General features: G+C 43.2%; 1 protein-coding gene across 2 annotated transcripts in view; it reads right to left on the bottom strand.

The window, feature by feature from the left end:
- Positions 1-23,881, bottom strand: part of LOC146788635 (putative cation-transporting ATPase 13A4) — a 348,080-nt gene that overhangs the window by 72,014 nt on the left and 252,185 nt on the right. For both annotated transcript variants that reach the window (XM_085635825.1, XM_085635826.1), the window contains exon 22: positions 15,570-15,612. In XM_085635825.1, coding sequence (XP_085491951.1) covers positions 15,570-15,612 — 43 coding nt within the window. The remainder of the gene's footprint in view (positions 1-15,569; positions 15,613-23,881) is intronic.

Here is a 23,881-nt window from a genome sequence, read left to right as displayed (position 1 = left end):
GCCTAGAAACGAACTATATTTAGCATCTTCCACCTTTGCACATGCCCAGTGAGTTTTCAACTGTCCTTGCAGCTGTTAGTAGTATGTAACTGTCAGGATGTGTTTACTAGCATTGGCAAACTGTTAACTCCTCCTACTTGTCGACTGTGCATTTCTTTATGACCTTATATGTACATAAAATCTTCTGCTGTACTTGTACCGCCCTCTTTCAAGCCCCTGTGTGGGTATAAAAGGGCCATGCTCCTTCTGTTTGGTGTGCTACTTCATTCAATACCGAAGGGTGCTGTGTGAATGTAGTTCCACCTAATGAGGTTTATTAAACTTTGTATTTTCTATTCCAGTTTCTGTGCCAACTTCTTCCTATTGGTCTGAGGACTCTGTGCAGAGAAGGGCGAACCCCTTGCACTGGTAGGACTAGCTGAGGTCCACTTCTACAAATTGGCGCCCAACCAGTGGGGCTCATCGGCGACTCGGATGCCCAAAGGATTGGTTGCGACGAAGGATTGGAATCTCGCTCTGGACGCGATCGCTGCCCGATGAGACCCGAGTCTTGGCAACCACGGCGTTTTTCCTTTCTTTCTGATCTGACCATCCAGGTGGTGCCGGTCCTCGACTGAGATCTCTTCTGTTGATTCGCCGTGCAGTGACCTTTGGTCGATTTTAGAACTTGGCAGTTGGAACCTGGACACCAAGTGATTGGTAAGTGTCATTCTGCGGCGCTTGCTGTTGGTTTTTATGCCTGGGATTGGTAAGGTAGTTTAGTAACACTTACTGCGGCTTTTAGTATTTTGGAAATTGTGTTGGCCAACTTAGATTTCTATGTGATTCATACATAAATTGCAATTTATATAGGCAGGTAATGAGGAGAATTTTCTCTATCTGAATTGATTTGAACGGCACATCGTACTAAAGGTACCTTAAGTGCTACTTTGATTATAATACTGCATATTCTGCACTATTTTTGGCATGCCTGTTTTTAGCACACTTCGTAGGATGTGTTGCTTTTGTAGTGTTACCAATTTGAGACTCGATGAAGCACAACCAGCCCCCCGGAGGGGACGCCTAATAGGGATATGTATATTAAGCATGGTCTTTCTTCTATAATGTACAGCACATTATGGAATAAATACACTCGTAAGGATCCTGAGTTGCGTTGGCCTATGTATGGGTCATTTGATTTACGAAAGATTGAGTATGTGGAACAATGTCTGTGTAAGCGAAAGACTAGGCAAGATATGTTTGATTGTGTACGAATGTGGGAGAAAGAAGTGCGTGAATGAATGTAGCGTGAGCCAGCCTTGATTGAAAAAGAACAGCGAAAGAACATTTATGTGAAAGCATTAGAGCTGAAGAACAAAGAAATAAAAGAGTTAAAAGAGAGAGAAGATAGGGAGCTCAATTTACAGGTAACTGGCCAATACGCTGTTCGGCGGCCCCTTTATCCTATACTTAATAAACCACAAGATGATTCCTTATTATTAGATCGTCCTCCACCTCCGTATACTGTTCCTTCTGCCCCTCATGAGTCAGATGAGGACTCTAGTTTGGAGGAACACAAGGCACGAGAAACTCGTTCTATGTTGACCGCTGCGCGTTCAACCCAGCTTAGATCTGCTGCTCGTAAAGCAGTTCGTAGCATTGCCCCCGCCTCTGAACTTCTAGATAGTATGAAAGGGTGGCAGGAAAGGGAGCAGCTGTATTTTACTGAGGTGTTTGCCGCAGAGGTCCTTGAGCTGTTTAGGAAATATTCTGAGGAGTTAGAGCCCGACGATGTAGCAGTTAATTGTAAGCAAATGCGTGATGGTCTTTTTGTTTTCCCCCAGGTGAATGATACAATCAGGCGTTTGGTTAAACTGCGTGTTGATGCAGTCCGTTTGCGAGAGGAGAAAAAGGCTGCAGACGTAGCTGCACAGACATCTCAGACCGGCATGGCACAAGCTTCTATCTCCGGAACAGATAAGACTGTGATAGTTCATGCAAAACCTATGCGGGAGGCCGCGCCTTTGTATGTTCCTCCTAAAGGACAGGGTACAAGTGATGATAAGGCCTCTATCGATGCAAAGGGTTATTTTATTTATAATTGGGTTTACACTCCTTGGAATAGGACGGATGTCATGGCACTTAAAACTGCATTGCCTGATCCGCGGAAAAATCCAGCCGCTTTTTATGAGGAAGTTGAGGGTGCTATTAGCTCTTGTACTATGACTTTGCCTGATATTGATTTATTTTTCGGATTGATATTACCGCCTGATATGTGGAGAACTGTTCGTAAAATTGATGATCGTGCAGCTTTTGGGGCGTTATGGAAAGAGTTAGAACAAATGGATGTAGCAAGGGAACCCACACAGAAGCCATGTCAGTTAATTTTAGATCTTCCCTCAGCTATATTAGTTAAGTTAAAAACGATTATTCCCCCTAAAAAGATAGATTGGACTGTTTTAGCGTCTTGTAAGCAAAAGGCAGATGAATCGGTCTCTGATTTCTTTACACGCTTTGAAGAAGCATTCCACGATTTTAGTGGCCAGTCATTGACAGATGACACGGGCAGACATCTGTTTATCGATAAATATGTCGCAAACCTGTTGCCAGGAATAGCTAGTCGCTTAAAAGCCAGTGAGAGTTCATGGACTACCTCTTCTCCGGTTTCTCTCTTGACTATGGCTCAGTATTATGAATGCCAGGAATTAGAAGTAAAGGGTAATGAGGATAAGAAGACTAAAGAATTAAAAACGAAGGTTATGTTGGCTCAGGCTTATGGTCCGCCTTTTAGAGGTAGTGATAGAGGTGGACGTGGAGCTTATGGTTCGTCTTTCCCTTCTTATACTCGTTCGAATTTGTCTGCTGACCAGTGCGCGTACTGTAAGAAATTTGGGCATTGGGTTTCCGATTGTCTAGCACTGTGTGCTCAGCAGTGTCCACGTGGTCGGGGACAAATGAGAAATCGTTCAGGATATTCCGGGCCTAGAGGAAGCACAGGTGATCGTGCTAGGTTTGATGCTAATATACGTGGGCAGAATGGGTTTAACACTTTTGATAGAAGGAACCAATATCAAATGTCCGACTATGTGCCGTCTGATTCTCAAGATTCTGCTTATGCATAGGATTGCCTAGGATGGGGTAAGGAATCAGTTGAAGTTCCAGTAGATCAGAGGGGTCCCTATGTTACAGCAAATGTTTTGGGTTCCACTGATCAGTTTCTGGTTGATACAGGAGCTACTCGTAGCGCCTTGTCTAAACAATTGGTTCCAAGGGCTCCCCTGTCTGGCTTAACCATTACATCGATAGGTTTCGATGGAACCCCTTCCCTTACCCCATTGTCACAACCACTTGCATTCCATGTGGATAAATGTACTGCTCCGTGTCCATTTTTGCTTTCCCCGAATACACCAGACAATATTGTGGGTCTTGATATGCTCAAGTATTTCAGGGCTACGATACGATGTTCTCCAGAAGGTGTACGTGTTATCTTGAATGACAACCATCCTGTGAAGGAGAGAGCTTGTCTTGTTAAAGAGGATATTGCATTAGCTTCACTCCCTAGTAATTTGTGGGCTACTTCAGACACTGATGTAGGGCAAATGGTTATTCCACCAGTACATATTAGTGTCAAGGAGGGCGCTGTGCTGCCACGTTTGCCTCAATACAAAATTCCACAGGAAGGTGAAGAAGCACTCATACGTATTGTCCATGATCTCATTGAAGTGGGGGTTGTTGAGGAAGTTCCTTACAATGTTTGTAACAGTCCGATTCTTCCTATTCTGAAAAAAGATACTGACACTAGGATTTACCGATTCATTATTGATTTGCGAGAAGTTAACAAGATTGCAGTACCACAATACCCCGTGGTTTCTGACATAACGACACTTCTTACTTTGGTTCCTCTGACAGCAACTACGTTCTCTGTGATAGACTTGAAGAATGCTTTCTTTTCGATCCCTATTCATCCTGATAGCCGAAATTTGTTCGGTTTCACTTTGAATAATCGATCGTATAGATTTTGTAGAGTTCCTCAAGGCTATACTGAGAGTCCTAGTATTTACAGTCAAGCATTAAAAAGACAACTTGATTCTTTTGTTTTGCCTGAAGGTGTAGCTCTCATACAATATGTCGATGACATCTTGTTGGCAGCCGATATCCCTGAACAGTGGGAAAAATGTACTTTGTCCTTGCTATCTTTTCTTGCCTCCCATCATCACAAAGTGTCACGAAAGAAATTGCAATATTGTAGACCGAAGGTAACCTACTTAGGTCACCTTCTGTCTAAGGAGGGCCGTGCACTCACACCAGATCGCATTCAAGCTATTTTAGAGACACCAGTGCCCCTTACTCAGAAAGATGTCCGTGCATTCATTGGTCCTACTTCTTTTTGTAGGCAATGGATATTAGGTTTTCACACATTGTTAAACCCTTGCTAGCACTTTTGACTAAAGATACTCCAATGCCCCTCCCATGGACAGATGAATGTGAGACTGCTTTCCGACAGTTACGACAAGCTCTTTGTTCAGCACCAGTGTTAGGTACTCCAGATTATAGGAAGCCTTTTACACTCTATGTACATGAGAAAGATGGATGCGCATTGTCAGTTTTAGTGCAGACACACGGTGACAAACAGCGTCCCTGTGCATATTTTTCACCAGTACTTGATCCTGTTGCTCGTGCGTTACCTGGATGCTTCCGTTCAGTTGCAGCAACAGCTGTGTCAATACATCAGAGTGAAGGGATAGTTTTGTCACATAAGCTGTTGGTGCTAGTACCCCATGCGGTTGATGCCCTTTTAAATCAGACGAAGACGCAGCATTTAACTAGTGCTCGTCTGACAGGATACAAATTGACATTGTTGGCCCCTCACATTACACTAAAGAGATTTGCGATACTAAACCCAGCCACTTTGTTGCCATACCCGGTGACTCAGTCTCAGTCACAGGAGTCTCATGATTGTATATTCCTTACTGAGGAACAGACAAAGGGTCGTGTCGATTTGCAAGACACGCCCCTTTCAAGTGTTGATGGGGAACTATGGGTTGATGGGTCCTGTTTGAAGTTACCAGATGGTACAACGTCTGCTGCATATGCAATTACATTTATACAAAATAATGGGGTAACCCTGTGTCCCTCAGAACCTGGGTATATGTATTATACGGATACAATGGTTCTGTCGGGGATATGCAATTACAACACTTCAGACGGTAGTTGAGACAGCTCGTATTCCACAGAAGTCAGCTCAGGCAGCTGAGCTAATAGCTTTAACACAAGCATGTAAACTTAGTACTGACTTATCTGTGAACATTTATACAGATAGCCGCTATGCTTTCGGAGTGGCTCATGATTTTGGGCTACTCTGGAAGGAGAGGGGCTTTCTTACATCCCACGGGATGCAAATAATGCATGGAGAATTAGTACATAATCTCTTGACTGCTTTAACATACCCGAAGAGAATAGCAATTGTTAAATGTAGCACACATAAGAAAATAATTGATGAGATAGGACAAGGCAATGCTTTTGCAGACCAAACAGCCCGTGAAACTGCCATGCAGCGAAGCACCATGTCTATGTACGTAGTGAAGTCACAGGCTGGACGTTGGCATGATACCAGACAGGAAGTGCTAGATATGCAGAGATCTGCTTCTGCAGAAGAAATTGAGCAATGGTCTAAGGAGGGAACATTGGACGATGAGGGCTGTTGGAGGAATAAAGAGATGAGCAAGTGGAGACTGCCTACAGCCTATTTACAACCTATGATTCATATGGCACATGGGCCGGCACATGTTGGAGCCTCCTCGATCACAAAATTGCTCACGCAAGTTTGGGAGCATCCAGAAATTGCCGGCACAGCTAATAAGATGGTGCAGTCTTGTCTGATTTGTCTTCAGCATAATCCTGGTAAAGGGACACGAACTCCTACAGGAGGGTTTGCTACGCCAACCGCACCTTTTGAAGTTTTGCAAATGGATTACATCCAGCTTGAGCGCTGTAATAACTTAAAGTATGTTTTGGTAGTGGTATGTGCCTTCAGTAAATGGATAGAGGCATACCCTACGAAGGACAATACAGCTCTCACTACAGCAAAGGTACTTTTGAAGGAATTCTTCCCTAGATTTGGTGTCTGTAAGCTTTTATGGAGTGATAACTGACCCTATTTTGTTGGCCAAGTTGTCGACTATGTCCTGAAGGGATTAGGAATTAAGCACAAGTTCCATGCTGCATTCCATCCACAATCAGCAGGGGGGCTAGTGGAAAGGTATAACGCCACACTTAAATTGAAACTGGCGAAAATACTGGCTTCCACATCCTTGAATTGGCCAGACGCATTACCTTTGGCACTGTTGTCCATTAGATCAGTGCCATATTTGCAATCTGGTCTTACACCATATGAGGTGGTGTTTGGAAGGCCTATGAACATTTGGGGAATTCCTAAACCACGCCCCATACATGATGTACCATGTGTGTTGATGAGTGACTACCTATCACAATTGACTGACAGTTTGGTTTCTATTCATCAACAGGTTCGAGAAGCTCTTCCTGATAGGTCTGCAGGTGAAGGCCATGGACTTCGACCTGGAGACCAGGTGATGATCCGATCATTCCAGAGGTCGAGCAGCTTGGAACCGAGGTGGCGCGGCCCAGAGCAGGTGCTCCTTTCAACGAGAACTGTGGTCCGAGTGACGAACAGGAGGAACTGGGTGCACTCCACCCATTGCAAGAAAGTGCCGTCTACCTTGGTGGATCCTGCTGCCTTAATCGACCATCGGGACATCCTGGATACAGAGAAAGGCCAAGCCATATCACCTGACGAACTTGAGGGAGTCTTCCCGGACCACAGGATTCCTGGAGTATCCCGATGCCAACTGAGACAACGGAAAGAGCCCGCATCGTCGAAATAGACTGGTTGAGCAACCGCCCTGGGTTAGTGAAACGGAATGCCGATGTGGCAAGGGGGGAGGATCAGTCTTGTATAGTGTAGCGACACCCGTCTTGACCCTCGGTGAAGAAATCAACGGCTGCCCAGGGATAAGAGCTCCAACAATTGTTTTCAACGACAAGCTGATCATGTCCACAATGAAATCAACTGTTGCTAAGAGAAAGATAATTTGTGCTATAGGGTTTGTTGTTGCTATGGTGGCTGTAGCAGTAATAACCTGGTTCGTTGAGAAAGTGGCTCCTGCTCGAGAACTTCTGATCGCCACTACTCCAGTATCAGTTGAACACCACTACTTTACGCTTCCCTACCATGAGCAGAAGCATCGACAATCTTATTTAAATAATACCTTTATCCAGATGTTGCATCATACTCATAATGCCACAAATATTACCAACTGTTGGGTGTGTTGGATGATACCTGAACATCAAAAGAAAGGAGGAACACCTTTTATTCCTCTTCCCTTTTCTCATAATGGTTCTTGTCAAGCTTGGTATGCGCTTTTGTTTGCATCTGGAAGACGCACAGTAGGCGGGCTTCTTTTTCGCCTTAATAAAGTATGCTACCAAGATAAAGATGGTTATCCTCAAGCCAAAGGGACCAAATGGGAATGGGAAGAGTATCAACCGGACAATATTTCAACACCATATGTCTTCACAAATATGAGAACTTTTACCAGTAATGAACAATTTGTGATTTCTGTTACTAGAGCTAAAGCAGATCTATGTGTAAGCAGTATTGGGAGAATTCCAGTGGGGAAAAGCGAATGTACTGTAATTCTGACTATTGAAGGTATAAATAATAGCAGTTTTATAGCCTCACATAATACCTATTTTGTCTGTGGTAGCCACGGATATTATCAACTACCTGCTGGGTGGTCAGGTGTGTGCTATGTGTCCTTTCAATTGCCCCCTGTGTTTCTGGCACCTGCATCATATCACCGGGACCTTAAATTATTTAACGATATCTCTAGAAATAGATATAAGAGGACAATAAGTACTGACGAATTAGACCAAACTGATACCACTCTGCAACAATATGTCGATTTTAATTTAGGTTTGTTCTTCTTTGTGGGTGCTGCATTAAACAGTAGGAAAGTAAGACGATTAACTAGAGTTGTGGAAGCTGTTACCAATCAGACAGCTATGGCACTTGGGAACATTACGGAGGAGCTGCAAATTGCAAGGATAGTAGCTCTCCAGAACCGAATGGTTCTAGATGTGGTTCTAGCTGATCGAGGTGGTGCATGTCGCATCATCGGTAGCAGCTGTTGCGTATTCATACCGGATCACTCACCTTCAGTATACGACGCAATATCAAAACTGCATAAGATTGCTGCAGAAATTCATCCAGAGACTGGTACTTGGACTTTTGCTGGATGGTTTTGGACTTCTGCTTGGGGCTGGAAGCTACTGACTATCCTGTGTGTAATGATTACGATACTTTTTACATGCTGTGTATGTATCCAATGTGGTCCAATGCTTTGCTCCATTTGCATCTCTGCCTGTATACCTGTCAAAAGGAATGTTGCAGAAACAGAAACCCAACAAATGTTTAATAAAGAGGTGGCCGAAATAATGCTAATAGATGTACGGGATGCATATTTAGATTACCCCAGAGGAACAGATGTCTTCAGCTAATGCTAAAAGGGTCGTCTGTTGTAAATTGGCAGCGATTGGCTTAGCATTAGCGGAATCCATCTTGTATTTAGAGGCTATCTTGTCCATTTTGCGGAATCCATTTTGTATTTCTGACAGCCATTTTGTTTGCCATGTGCTCACCATGTGCTTTGTCCTCCCTCAGTGTTGACTGCTCTTGTAATCTGCCTAGAAACAAACTATATTTAGCATCTTCCACCTTTGCACATGCCCAGTGAGTTTTCAACTGTCCTTGCAGCTGTTAGTAGTATGTAACTGTCAGGATGTGTTTACTAGCATTGGCAAACTGTTAACTCCTCCTACTTGTCGACTGTGCATTTCTATATGACCTTATATGTACATAAAATCTTCTGCTGTACTTGTACCGCCCTCTTTCAAGCCCCTGTGTGGGTATAAAAGGACCATGCCCCTTCTGTTTGGTGTGCTACTTCATTCAATACCGAAGGGTGCTGTGTGAATGTAGTTCCACCTCATGAGGTTTATTAAACTTTGTATTTTCTATTCCAGTTTCTGTGCCAACTTCTTCCTATTGGTCTGAGGACTCTGTGCAGAGAAGGGCGAACCCCTTGCACTGGTAGGCCTAGCTGAGGTCCACTTCTACACCAGGTGTCACTTCATGTGTGTGCCAGATGTCACTTCACAGGTGTGCCATTTGTCACTTCATGTGTGTGCCAGGTCTCACTTCAGGAGTGTGCCAAGTGTCAGTTCATGCGTGTGCCAGGTGTTGCTTCACTGGTGTGCCAAGAGCTGCTTCATGTGTGTGCCAGGTGTCACTTCATGCTTGTGCCAGGTGTTGCCCTACAGGTGTGCCAGGTGTCCACTTCCGGTGTATGCCAGGTGTCACTTCATGTGTGTGCCAGGTGTCACTTCACAGGTGTGCCATTTGTCACTTGATGTGTGTGCCAGTTCTCACTTCAGGAGTGAGCCAAGTGTCAGTTCATGTGTGTGCCAGGTGTCACTTCATGTTTGTGCCAGGTGTTGCCTCACATGTGTGCCAGGTGTCCACTTCCAGTGTGTGCCAGGTTTCACTTTATGTGTGTTCCAGGTGTCACTTCAGGAGTGTGCCAGGTGTCACTTTGTGTGTGTGCCAGGTGTCATGTAAGGATTGTGCCAAGTGTTACTTCATGTTTTTGCCAGGTGTTGCTTCAGAGGTGTGCCAAGTGCTGCTTCATGTGTGTGCCAATGTCACTTCATGTTTGTGCCAGGTGTCTCCTCACGTATGTGCCAGGTTTCACTTCAGGAGTGGGCCAGGTGTCTCCTCACGTATGTGCCAAGTGTCACTTCAGGAGTGTGCCAGGTGTCACTTCATGTGTGTGCCATTTGTCACTTCATGTGTGTGCCAGTTCTCACTTCAGGAGTGTGCCAGGTGTCAGTTCATGCGTGTGCCAGGTGTTGCTTCACCTGTGTGCCAAGAGCTGCTTCATGTGTGTGCCAGGTGTCACTTCATGTTTCTGCCAGGTGTTGCCTCACAGGTGTGCCAGGTGTCCACATCCGGTGTGTGCCAGGTGTCACTTTATGTGTGTTCCAGGTGTCACTTTATGTGTGTTCCAGGTGTCACTTCATGAGTGTGCCAGGTGTCACTTTGTGTGTGTGCTGGGTGTCATGTAAGGATTGTGCCAAGTGTTACTTCATGTGTTTGCCAGGTGTTGCTTCACAGGTGTGCCACGTGCCACTTCAGGTGTGTGCCAGGTGTCACTTCATGTGTGTGCCAGGTGTCACTTCATCAATGTGCTAGGTGTTGTCATGTAAGGATTGTGCCAAGTGTTACTTCATGTGTTTGCCAGGTGTTGCTTCACTGGTGTGCCAAGAGCTGCTTCATGTGTGAGCCAGGTGTCACTTCATGTTTCTGCCAGGTGTTGCCTCACAGGTGTGCCAGGTGTCCACATCCGGTGTGTGCCAGGTGTCACTTTATGTGTGTTCCAGGTGTCACTTTATGTGTGTTCCAGTTGTCACTTCAGGAGTGTGCCAGGTGTCACTTTGTGTGTGTGCTGGGTGTCATGTAAGGATTGTGCCAAGTGTTACTTCATGTGTTTGCCAGGTGTTGCTTCACAGATGTGCCAGCTGTCACTTCATGTGTGTAACAAGTGGCATGTCATGTGTGTGCCAGGTGTCACTTCACAGGTGTACCAGGTGTCACTACAGGAGTGTGCAGGTGTCACTTCATGTGTGTGCCAGGTGTCACTTCAGGAGTGAACCAGGTGTCAATTATATGTGTGCCATGTGTCACTTCACAGGTGTGCCAAGTGCTGCTTCATGTGTGTGCCAGGTTTTGCCTCACAGGTGTGCCAGGTGTCACTTCAGGAGTATATCAGAAGTGTCCACTTCATGTGTGTGCCGGGTGTCACTTCATGTGAGTGGCAGGTGTCACTTTATGTGTGTGCCAGGGTCACTTCAGGAGTATGCCAGGTGTCACATCATGTCTGTGCCAGGTGTCACTTCACAGGTGTGCCAGGTGTCACTTCAGGAGTGTGGCAGGTGTCACTTCATGTGTGTGCCAGGAGTCACTTCAGGAGTGTGCCAGGTGTCACGTCATGTGTGTGCCAGGTGTCACTTCACAGGTGTGCCAGGTGTTACTTCAGGAGTGTGTTGGTGTCACTTCATGTGTGTGCCAGGTGTCACTTCACAGGTGTGCCATTTGTCACTTCCGGAGAATGCCAGGTGACGCTTCATGTGTGTGCCAGCTGTCACTTCATGTTTGTGCCAGGTGTCACTTCAGGAGTGTTTCAGGAGTGTCAACTTCAGGTGTGTGCCAGGTGTCACATTATGTGTGTTCGAGGTGTCACTTCATGTTTGTGCCAGGTGTCACTTCAGGTGTGTGCCAGGTGTCACTTCACGTGTGTGCCAGGTGCCACTTCACAAATGTGGCAGGTGTCGCTTCAGGAGTGTGCCTGGAGTGCCCCAAGGAAGACTCAGGGGCAGACCTGACGGGCCACTGCTGTCTATATAAATGAGTTCCATTTAGATGTATTGGACGCACATGTGTCTTATGCAGGTACAGTGATACCTGGCATGTATGCGGCCCTCTTGTGGTTACTTTGGACACTCGTAGTTAAGAACTATTTGCTTCACTTCCTTCTCTCTACAGACTAAAGAAAAATAGAAATGTAAAAACAAAAGACATGTCTCCGAAGGCACCTGGGACAGGTGAGAGACAGCTGAGGGAAGAAGGTCAGAGCGGGGACCAGTGAAAAGAGACACTTTACCTTAGCATCAAAAGAGGGTGGAGATTACTGATGGGCGTAACTTGCGTAATTCCATGTAGCATAATCACAAAGAATCATCCAAGAATCCCACAAGATTACGCAGAATTTCATGGGAAGAGTAATTCTACATTTAGTGCTATTTCATAACACTAAAAGGCCCCCTTGTAACCCAAATTAACATGAGGATGCACTTTGCATTACAAAATAGTCCTAAATGCAACAGAACATGAATAACGAGCGCAAGTATCTCCTCACACTCTCTAAAGGTGCTCTTGGGGGTAAGCTTTTTCCCATCTTCCTCCTGGAATTTTATTAGAGCAAAACACACACTTGCATCCAAAATGGACGCGAGGATGCATTGGTGTGCTAAGAAATAGAGTTAAATGTAGCAGAAGATGAATAGGGAGTGGAGTGGAGCTGTCACTCACGCTCGCTAAATGTAGCAGAGGAGGAATAGAGAGTGGAGCTGCCACTCACGCTCGCTAAATGTAGCAGAAGATGACTAAGGAGTGCGAGTGGCCACTCGCGTTCGCTAAATGTAGTAGAAGAGGAATAGAGAGTGGAGCTGCCACTCACGCTTGATAAATGTAGCAGAAGATGAAAAGGGAGTGCGAGTGGCGACTCACGCTTGCTAAATGTGCTCTCGCTGTAGGATGTTTCCGAATAGGTAGTGGAGCCGCCACTCATGCTCACTTAATTTTAGCAGAAGATGAATAGGGAGTGCGAGTAGCTACTTGCGTTAGCTAAATGTAGCAGAAGATGAATAGGGAGTGGAGCTGCCACTCACGCTTGCTAAATGTAGTAGAAGATGAATAGGGAGTGGAGCTGCCACTCACACTCGCTAAATGTAGCAGAAGATGAATAGGGAGTGCGAGTGGCCACTCACGCTTGTTAAATGTAGCAGAACAGGAATAGGGAGAGCGAGTGGCCACTCGCGTTTGACCACTGTAGCAGAAGAAGAATAGAGAGTGGAGCTGCCACTCACGCTCGCTAAATGTAGCAGAGGAGGAATAGAGAGTGAAGCTGCCACACTCGCTCGCTAAATATAGCAGAAGAGAAATTAGAAGTGGAGCTGCCACTCACGCTCGCTAAATGTAGCAGAAGATGACTAAGGAGTGCGAGTGGCCACTCGCGTTCGCTAAATGTAGTAGAAGAGCAATAGAGAGTGGAGCTGCCACTCACGCTTGATAAATGTAGCAGAAGATGAATAGGGAGTGGAGCTGCCACTCACACTCGCTAAATGTAGCAGAAGATGAATAGGGAGTGCGAGTGGCCACTCACGCTTGTTAAATGTAGCAGAACAGGAATAGGGAGAGTGAGTGGCCACTCGCGTTTGCCCACTGTAGCAGAAGAAGAATAGAGAGTGGAGCTGCCACTCACGCTCGCTAAATGTAGCAGAGGAGGAATAGAGAGTGAAGCTGCCACTCTCGCTCGCTAAATGTAGCAGAAGAGGAATTAGAAGTGGAGCTGCCACTCACGCTCGCTAAATGTAGCAGAAGATGACTAAGGAGTGCGAGTGGACACTCGCGTTTGCTAAATGTAGTAGTAGAGGAATAGAGAGTGGAGCTGCCACTCACGCTTGATAAATGTAGCAGAAGATGAATAGGGAGTGGAGCTGCCACTCACACTCGCTAAATGTAGCAGAAGATGAATAGGGAGTGCGAGTGGCCACTCACGCTTGTTAAATGTAGCAGAACAGGAATAGGGAGTGCGAGTGGCCACTCGCGTTTGCCCACTGTAGCAGAAGAAGAATAGAGAGTGGAGCTGCCACTCACGCTCGCTAAATGTAGCAGAGGAGGAATAGAGAGTGGAGCTGCCACTCACGCTCGCTAAATGTAGCAGAAGATGACTAAGGAGTGCGAGTGGCCACTCGCGTTCGCTAAATGTAGTAGAAGAGGAATAGAGAGTGGAGCTGCCACTCACGCTTGATAAATGTAGCAGAAGATGAAAAGGGAGTGCGAGTGGCGACTCACGCTTGCTAAATGTGCTCTCGCTGTAGGATGTTTCCGCAAAATTTTGTAAGCAGGACTAATTGTGTAATTAGCGATAACTCAGCGTCAAAGAGTAACATGGAATTAGTGAAATTACTCCAATCACTATGGCGTAATTGAAATTTTGCCCAGGCCTAGTGGAGATGCGGCAGACACCGGTACTCAGACATACAAGGTCAGAATACTTTGTGGCATTTCTTACTCTCCACAACAATACAGACCAGAGAAGCTGCGCGAGGACTCATTTTGTTTTCCATTGCATCCATTGATAGAGCTTATAGTGATTGGGGATTGCTACTTTTTGGTCCAAATTATTTTGAGGCCTCTTAGTTTCGGTACGTATTTCCACCAGTGGTGTCGTTCCCTGTCTCTGCTGGGCACCGCTCGGCAAGGACCTGGCAGCAGTGTGCCTAAGGTATAAAAACTTCAATTAAAAATAAAATAACAGAATTAAAGCAGGAAAGGATGAATGTAAGCCTATTTTTAAACGAAACTTCAGGTTAGGGGTATACAAATTAGAGGCGGTCACAGCAGTGGGAGCCCCTGGACACATCCTGATGTCCAAAGGCCTCTCAGGCATGGACAGTAAGCACAGCTGACAACTCTCGCTACTAATCTGAGATTTCAAAAGGGCAGGAAGGGGACTGGCGATAGGCCTCATAGTCTAATGTAAGAGGTGAGGAAATAAATGGAAATCAAATCTAAGTAATAATGTTGAAGAATTTTAGGGGTGTATTTTCAAAGATTTCACAGACAGCAGCACACAAGTGCAGTGTTTGTGCTACATTTTGTGAACGGGAGAGAGCAGAACTGCACAATATTTTCAAACAAATGTCCTTCATTAATGGCATTAACAATAATAGGAAGGGTGTTGAAGAGAAGGGAGGTTCTCTGGAGATGCTTCTACAGTCTGCTCTCCCTGTGGCAAAGGGAAAGGACACACTAAGGGGATATAACACAATAGAAATTGGGAAGATATTGGGGTCATTCTAGACAAGGAGAGAGGTTCTGGGCTTGGGTTGCATAGCCTAACAGTGCCCAGTATAAAAAGGCAGTGCAAGAACAAGTGACAGGTTGCTATGCCTAAGCTGTGGGGGGGCACAACAAGCTGAAAGAAGGATGCTATACCTCACTTTGTGTGTCATTGCTGAAGCTTCACTTGGTGAACCATGAACGGTGGACTGCAGAGAGCGCAGTTGGGAACTACCACGAAGAAAGAATGTACACATCAGATATCTTCCAAATAGAGTTACAAGAACAGATGTAGAGTGGGACATGGGAAATGTAAAACAATGGTGTAACCCACATGAGAAATATAAGCAGGAGAACATCTACCAGCGAAGTTCTGGATCTTGTGTGGGGGTTTGAAATTCAGCATGACAGGAGTGTAAAGAATATAGCAACATTCTTTTGGTAAAGGCTTGATATCTTCTCTCAGCAAGAGCAGTGAAGACTAAATCACCATCAGAAATCAGACAGTTGTGAAAATACAGGTGATGAAGGGACTCAAACTATGAGAGAAGGTATAGAGCTGCCGGCGACGTAGAGTCGTTGATGTGTGGGACAATAGCATGGGTGCTCTAGATGTTCATCCGTGATTCCTTTCTCACATTGTTATTGGTGTCTGTTCTTAGAAGGTATCTGTAGATGCGTGCCCACATGTGAGACCCTGAGCACAAGAAGCTCATACAATTCAGAGGACACTCCCGCCTCCTGGTAACACACCCGGCACACTCACAGAAAGGTTGGACTACAATCAATCCACAGTGGGTTTTACACTTTTAGACTTATGTTTACTTACTCCACAGTCATTGGCTCCATCTCCACACATACACACATAGTAACTGCAAGAGAAAATATTAATGTCCATTAAAAAAAAGCTGCACACTGAAGTTGTAAGTCTACATCACGTGGTTATTCTTCAAGTTAGAACATCCATGCTAGTAATGATCTCCCCCCTTAGAGTGATCCAGTTATGGCTGTTTTTTTCTGCTTTATGAGCTCAGTTTGTTGTATCTTGAGTTGTGAATCAAAGAGAAGCACAGACCGGCCCACCGTCAGCGGTAGAATAATGAAAGGACATGTGATTCAGCTCAGAAGATGTATGTACCCATGCATGTGCCTGCTTTACATGTCACAAAATGTCCTTAGACTTTCCCACATCACAGGGCATGAACAGTCCACAAGCTAGCTCCCTCTCCTAACATGCACTGACTTTACCCTGGACTTTAACCATGTGCACAGCTCTGCTGACTTTTGTCAAGGCTCGCCCTACAGAAACAGCTCATATAAATACACATACATACACGTACATACATACCAAATGTCGTATGGCTGCATTATGTGGCTTGAGGAAAGTAATTTAAAGACTAACACATATGTTTGTGGTTGCTTTGAATTCTAATGTTTAATTAATACTTTTATTGATGAATGTTGCACCCTTTACTAATAAGGAATACATATGCGTATGATCATTTACTCAATTGGATTTAATGATGACATTTCAACATGAGATTGGAGTTTTTTAATGTGACTACCTTGACAAAGCCAGGATGCCAGCCCTATACATTGATGTGGTGGCCCAATGACAAAGCCGGCTCAATGTGGTGGCCCCCTGACAAAGCCAAGAGGCCTGCCTTATAGATAGTGACACCCCCGTATAATGTGATATTGCATCTGGCATAGGTGGGGGAATATTATGTTTATGGAGTTTGTGTCCCACTGGGGTGAAATGTCTTCTAAAGATGTCACCATGGGTATTTTTATGTACCTGATGTATATATATATATATATATATATATGTATATATATATATATATATATATATATATATATATATATATATATATATATATATATATATATATATATATATATATATATATATGTTAAATAATGGGTAATATTTAGTTTTGTGTTTGTAATAACAATCCGTTTCCTTTTTTAAGAAAAAGTACTGACTGGACAATGATGTACTTAGTGTTGTTGCATACCAGTGAGTATGGGTTACTAGTCCACAATATCTCCCTCAGGCCATGATCTGCTCTTTTCCTATACCCTGCGGCTCTCAAGTGATACAAGGGGGTACTTGGCTCCTAGTAAGGAGGCAATTGTGGACTATTACTTGTGAAGGACTCACATCCTGCACGGTGCAGGGACAGAATATCGAATAAAAAATATCGAGTTGCACAAATATCGAGTCAGAAATATCGACAGCAAGAACATCGTGGTCAAGAATATCGACTGAAGGTAGGTAATATCGATTTTAAAAATGGCGAAGTGTTTAATATCATTTTCAAAAATATAGTTGTTAAAAATATCGTTTGTTTATTAATGTTATGTATTTAGTATATATTTTATATGTATGTGTTGTATGTTTATTTGTATAAGAATTGCTTGTATTTTTAATATATGTGTTAAATTTTTAGTAGATATGATTTTTTTCTATTTGAATTTTGTGTTTTTAGTTCTGTAGCGGACTATGGATTTATAGGGGAATAGGATGGGAAGTAATTTAATTATACAAAATGTATTGATTATTTTTTATTCATTAACATGTGTCTAATTGAGATGTTATAGTGTTGAATGTGTAAAGTAATTTATGATCAATTAATTAATAATTCGTTGTTAATTAATTAATTAATTCCAATTAATAATTGTTAATTAGTTATGGTAATTGTGTAATTAATTTTAGGTGTGGGTTGTGTTTTTATAGGTGTTAAGGGTGGGAAGTAATTTATTTTTAAGTGATGAATTAATAATTGGCTATTAATTAGTTTAAATTAATTCATTGTAATTAATTATGGTAATTGTGTAATTAATGTTAGGTGTGTGTTGTGGTGTTTATAGGTGGTAAAGCCGGGAGGAAATGTATTTTTAATTGAAATAAAAATTGGCTGTTAATTATTTTTAATTAATTAACTGGTAATTAATTATGGCAATTGTGTAATTAATTGTAGGTGTGTGTTGAGGTGTTTATAGGTGTTAAGGGTGGGAAATAATTTATTTTTAATTGCTGAATTAATATTTGGATGTTAATTAATTTTAATTAATTAATTCGTAATTAATTATGGTAATCATGTAATTCATTTTAGATGTGTGTTTTGGTGTTTCTGGGAGTGAAGGGTTGGAAGTAATTTGTATTTAATTAATTAATATATTTGTTAACTATTGTTAATTATTCGATATGTATTTTGGGCAATTGAGGGCTCCTGGGGGTGGCATTCATAGAATGGCCACCCCCGGGCAGCTTCGGGCTGATGGCACAGTCCAGGACAGGGAGCAGTCCTGATTGGCTGGCGGCTAGCGCGACCTATCAGGAGATCGAAATTACAGTTGAGCACCCAGTTGAAGTGCGGTGTGAGGTAGGGACATTGTTTTGGTGGCATCGCTTGTAATTATTTATTATATTTAGCACATTAGCGCGATGGTAGCAGCAGTTTCTGTCAGGGAAGCCCTGCGCTTGCTGTGTGAAGCCGGGAGGGATGATTTAATTGTCCCCCGACTTTTTGTCTGAGGCATGGGTGGGCTTTGCGAGGCAGAATAGAAAGGCAGCAAGCGGTGTGGCAGTAGCTGTTACCGCTTTGGAGTCTAGTGAAGGCTCCCCTGTCACCTCCCACAGAGAGTGTGAAGATTTAGAGGCTCTAAATACCTCTGCAACTCCAAGTTTTCCTGGGCTCTTCAAAGAGGAGGGGCAGGCCTCACACGCTTGCAGTGCCAAGCTCTCCCCCTTTTAAGAGCAGAGTGATTAAAGGAGTCAAACTGATTGAAAAGGAGAATGCTAATTTAGAGATAGCTCAAATTCTCCCCCTAGTGGCCAGTTGGAACAAAAGAAAGTTTTCCATAGCCTGCAAAACAAGAAGTGTTAGGACATAAGACATTTTTATTTTTGGCAGAACGGGAAAAAACACTGCAAATTTAAATATGGCAATTTCTGCGGAAAGGTGCTTGTCACCTATGGTCTCGAGTGAAACAGGTGATATAGTTTGGCAGACAGGACATACACCAATTCATTAAGAAAATTCAAGTTAAGTATTTAAAGTTGAATGCTGTCTTTTTAATTAATAATTCAGGACGTGCAGAACTAGATAAGGACAAAGTAGTTTCAGTTAAAATACTCAAAATAAAAGCACCGGTCCTGTTAACATTGTTAATGAATTAGAATCAGAAGGGCAGTAGGTCGGGATAACTAAGAAATTAACAACGAAGAAAGATTAGTTAATTTGAGGAGCAAAAAGGTTCCTGAGGCTACAAGTTCAAGCGTTTTGCGGTCCAACAAGGGAGAGATGCTGCCAAGCAAAATAAAGGCCAGTAAACATGTTTTGAACAGGCGTCTAATGTCCAGCACCATAAGAAGCAAAGACGGGGAGAATTTTCAGGCGAATTTTCCCACATCGATGGATCTATGAAGAGCGTCACCCTATGCTACAGCGATAAATTAGAAAGTATACGATGGTGGAATGGGTGACGGGGAATGTCCGAGTGGAAGAAGGAGGGGAGGAAGGGAGCAAAGTATTGGGGTGGTAGGAGAAAATTCAGGGTAATGATGACTTTGAGTATTTGGAAGACAGGGAAAATTGAGGATGACGGAGAGGGGGGAACAGCGGGGTTTACTAAAATGTCTCTCGAGATTATTTTTCACAGGATAAAGAAAATGAAAGCTTTATGGCAGACATGGCGATGAACATCAATACTCTATGAAGAAGAAGAGGCCAACACTTGAGGCGGACGCTGCGATAGGAACAGGTACGGTCCAAAAAGGTTATATAATAATAAGTTATGTGTTGACAAGAATGTGGGAACAGAAAGTAGACATAAAAGCATGAACGCTGTTAACGATAAAGCTAAGCAGATAGTTAATGAAGGTGAGAATGGTGACGCTACAGTTAAGGTTAGAGGGAGCGCTCACAAGGTTGATAAAACAAATGGTGACACTACAATTCAACCGAATCTAAGACGTTTGCTCTACATGGGGTTATCAATGCCCTTGGGTTCGCATTTAAATAAAGCACCAAAGGAAAGATTTGGGAGGGAGAATTTATAGATATTTTTTCAAGCTCTTTCATAAAGCAATACAGTCAAAGGAAGGCTCAATGAGAGGATGCTTGGGAGTTGGCAAAAGCCCAAGGGTGCCAAATAACATTGTTTCAGGGACATTGGCTTTCCTCATTTTTGTAAGTGAGTATTGCGAAAAGTTCCCTGAAAATATCAGTGGTGATATTCGGCCCTGTCAAAACAGACCCACTTTGGGGGGAACTGGGCATGTGGAATAAAAATCAAAAATCAAAAAAAAAAAATCAAACAATTGTCTCTGGGCCTGCTGGAACTTTAACAAAGGATACGGTCAGAGAACCCCCTGCAAACGTAAACATGAGTGCTCCAGGTGTGGCAGAAAACATCCCATTCTGCAATGCTTTGGGGATCCGTTCAATTTGTGGGGGTGTTAGCCAGAATAGAGAGAGAGGCTATGCTTTTCAACTTGGTAACAAGGGATTTTTTACACCATTTTATCGTTGAAGCTTTGTGCCATTGGTTAAAGTTTTATCCTGAAATAAATGAAGCAACAATGTTGGAATGGGGGTTCAGAGAGGGGTTTAGGCTAGGTTATCAGGGGCCCAGATACCGAAGATTTGCTAAGAACCTAAAATCGGCAACAAATTTCCTCAAATTGTGAGAAATAATTTTTTCGCAGAATTAGGTAAAGGGAGGATGGCGGGTCCGGTTTGTGTCATGGCTACTACAACATCTCATTGTTTCCCCAAGAAAGCAGAAGGTGAATTCAGAATGATTCAGCACTTATCATGGCCTCAAGGTCTCTCCGTTAACGACCTTATAGCCAGAGAGGATTCTGTGGTCAAATTTGTTTCGGCAGATACAGAATTAGGCATGATAAGAAGGATGGGTGCAAAACGGAAATGGCTAAATGGGATATCCAGTTAGCCTTTTGGCTTTTACCGGTACACCCATGAGATTTCTCCTTGCTGGGTGTCTATTTGGAAAGAAATTTCTTCATGGATGCAGCTCTTCTATGGGTTGCGCAATATCTTACAAGCTATTTGAATCTTTTAGCAATTTTTTACAGTGGTGTTTCTCTTTTCGAACTGGACACACAGCAGTGACACATTATCTAGATCATTTTTTATTTATGGGAACTGAGGGCTCTCTCAGGAATGTGAGTTGGCATTAAGTGAATTTGAAGTGGTAGCGAAAGAGTTGAGAGTACCACTAGCCGGGGGGGGGGGGGGACTGAAGGTTCTAGTTGTTGTCTAATATACCTAGGCATTGAAATAGATACCGAAAAATGGAAGCGAGACTTCCGCTCAAGAAATACTAGAACTGACAAGATTGCTAGAGTACGCAAAGAAAGCTCATAAGTTCACATTGTCTGAGGTTCAATGCTTATGGGGACATCTAAATTTCGGTTGCTGAGTAGTGAAGGCGGGCAGAATATTTTGTAGACGTCTTGTTTTTCAATATCAGGTGTTAGGCTGCCATACCACAGAATCAGGATCACTGCTAGCATGAGAGCGGTCGTTGAAGTGTGGCTAAAGTTCTTTAAACATTTAATTGGGACGGGAAATGGTGCGCAGAATAATGGCCAGCCAATTGGATTTCAGAGAAGAAAAGTATTGCATTCCTTAAAGTTTCCCATTAATAGCTGCATTGGCTGTTTGGGGTAAGCAGTTAGCGAACAGGTCATTGTTATTTCATGTTGTTAATAGAACAGTAGTGGACTTGGAAAATTGTCAGAGAGCCAAGGACAAACCAGTTACTGAAGCTATTACAAAGATTCATGTTAGGTTGCTTAATGTTAACATTGTTTTCAAAGTCAGACATATAGCGGGAGGGTAAATAACATTACAGATGCTCTATCTCGTTTTCGGTGGCGGATCTGCAGAAGACTTTTGCCTAGTGAGGTATGGGATTTTGCACACTGAAACTGCAGCAATTTATTGAAAATTCTCTGGCAAAATGCACCAAATTAGCCTACAGGAGAGCATGCCTAGAGTATTTTACATTCAGGTGCTTCTTATAGAGCTCACACCACTGAAGGTTTAATGTAACGTAGGAATGACATAATACAATTCCTCATGAACAACATAGAAAGGAACATTTCTTCTACAATAGTAGCAGGGAAATTAGCACGAGTGTCCTTTTACGGGAAGTTCTTTTGGGGATACGAACCCTCAGCAGGGGAAATGGATAGAAGAATTCTTCAAGGATGGGTAAAAATGTAAAAGAGAGGACAATTTTATCGAGAACCAGTCTTCTTAAAATTACTGTATAGCATAACAAAAGGTTTGAATGTAATTTGTTTTTGTGAATTAGAATATCGTTTATTCAAGTTATGCATGATTTTTGGTGCTTTAAGAGTTTCTGAATTGTTAAGTAGAGCACTCAATGATGACCTCAAAGTTCAAATTGTTTTCTCTTGTTAATGTTTCTATATGTACGTCTCTCGAACGTTCCAAAACAGATCAAGTTGGTAAGGGTGTCAGAGTATTTTTGCAACGTAGTAAAGGGTAATTATACCCCATAAGAACTTGGTCAGAATTCATAGAAGAAGGAGGCGCTACTTCACAATTTGTGTTTCAGACACAAAAATGGCTCACTACTCAATGTTTCACAATTACAGTCAATCTTAAAGAAGACTCAACAGTTTGGGGGGAAAATCCCCCCCCCCCTTTTTCAATTTTGGTAGCCACTCATTTCGAATTGATGCGGCCTCTGAAGCTGCCAGGTGGGGGGGTTTTCTCTCAGCAATGTAAAGAAATTGGGGTGTTGGTCTTCGGTCTGTTGCGTAAGATATATTAGAGTTTTAGATACCGACATACACGATCCAGTATATTAATTGTTATTTCTTTTCAGGCTCGGCGGCAAGCTTCTCATTGTCGCATAAACAAGTTTCAATAATTGGACTTTCATTCGTTAAGTGGACTACAAAGGAAGCTGAGAAGAATCATTTTGGAATGAATTTGGGTTTTCGTTTAGATGAGGTCTTTTTGGTTTGGGGGAAGTGGCATGAAGTGGGGCCAATTAATGCCTTTTATGAGTGAATTGTCTTTTATGAATAAACCCGAAGCCATTTTGATTCATCTCAGAGAAAATTACTTAGGGCAGCTCTCAGGTCTAGGTTTGCTTATGGAAAGTAAAATTGATTTAGAAATATTAGCAAAAAGTTGGGGCAAATTAAAAATCATTTTGACAGCGTTGATGCGACGCTGAGTCTGGAGGGGGGGTGAGAGATTCCTGGCAGTAGAAAGAATGAGAAGAAAAGCGAATAGGGATTTACACCGTTTTTGTTCAATTAATAGTTTTATGGGTTAGCACATAGTGAAATTACAAAAGAAGACTATCAATTTTTCCGGCATGATGGTGTACATCTATCTTTTATTGGCAATAAGATTTACATTTTGAATAGAAAAGAAATGATTACAAAAATTCTACAGGGAAAAAGCCTGGTGTTGATGATAAGCTGTTGGGCGACAGCTTCAAAATTCATTAGTGGTCAGGAATACATTTTTTCGTTTCCCTCCTACCTCCATTCTCCCCCCCCTGTTTTGCTATCCTCTCATTCCTCCTCCCACCCCCCCCCCCCTCCTCCACCACCGAAATAAGTATTTCACCTGTTTGGCGACAGCGTGTGTCCTCTCCCCCTATCAATAAAACTTTATCACTTAGCACATACAATTCTACTGGTTTCATTTCACTCTTGCTAAGTCCATTGATTTCTTAAAAAGTTGTGGATATTTGGTATACTTGAAGGAAATAAGTATTACACCTGTTTGGCGACAGTGCGTGCTGGTTATAACAGGATATCAGTACAAAAAGTTTTCGTTATTAGTAAGTAAGGGGGGGGGACAGGAAACACTCCTGGGTCAGGGTTTTTCCTGGTGGCAGAATTGGAGGAGATCAAGACAGGCAGGAAGGGTTGGGGGCCATTCTGAACAGCTTCGGACAGAGGGAAACAGGGGAGCGAGGTAGGAGGCAAGAGGTAGGCAGGAGACGTAGATAGGGGTTGGGGAGGAGGATTAGTCAGAACAATGTTGGGGAAGTTTCTGTGGGGAATTGTTTTACGGGTGGGGGTGATAGAATTGAATATGTATTAGTGAG

This window comes from Triturus cristatus, chromosome 11, assembly GCF_964204655.1.
Source record: "Triturus cristatus chromosome 11, aTriCri1.1, whole genome shotgun sequence".
Lineage (NCBI taxonomy): Eukaryota > Metazoa > Chordata > Amphibia > Caudata > Salamandridae > Triturus > Triturus cristatus.
Note: the sequence above shows the minus strand (reverse complement) of the source record. Positions and strands in the feature narration are given on the sequence as shown.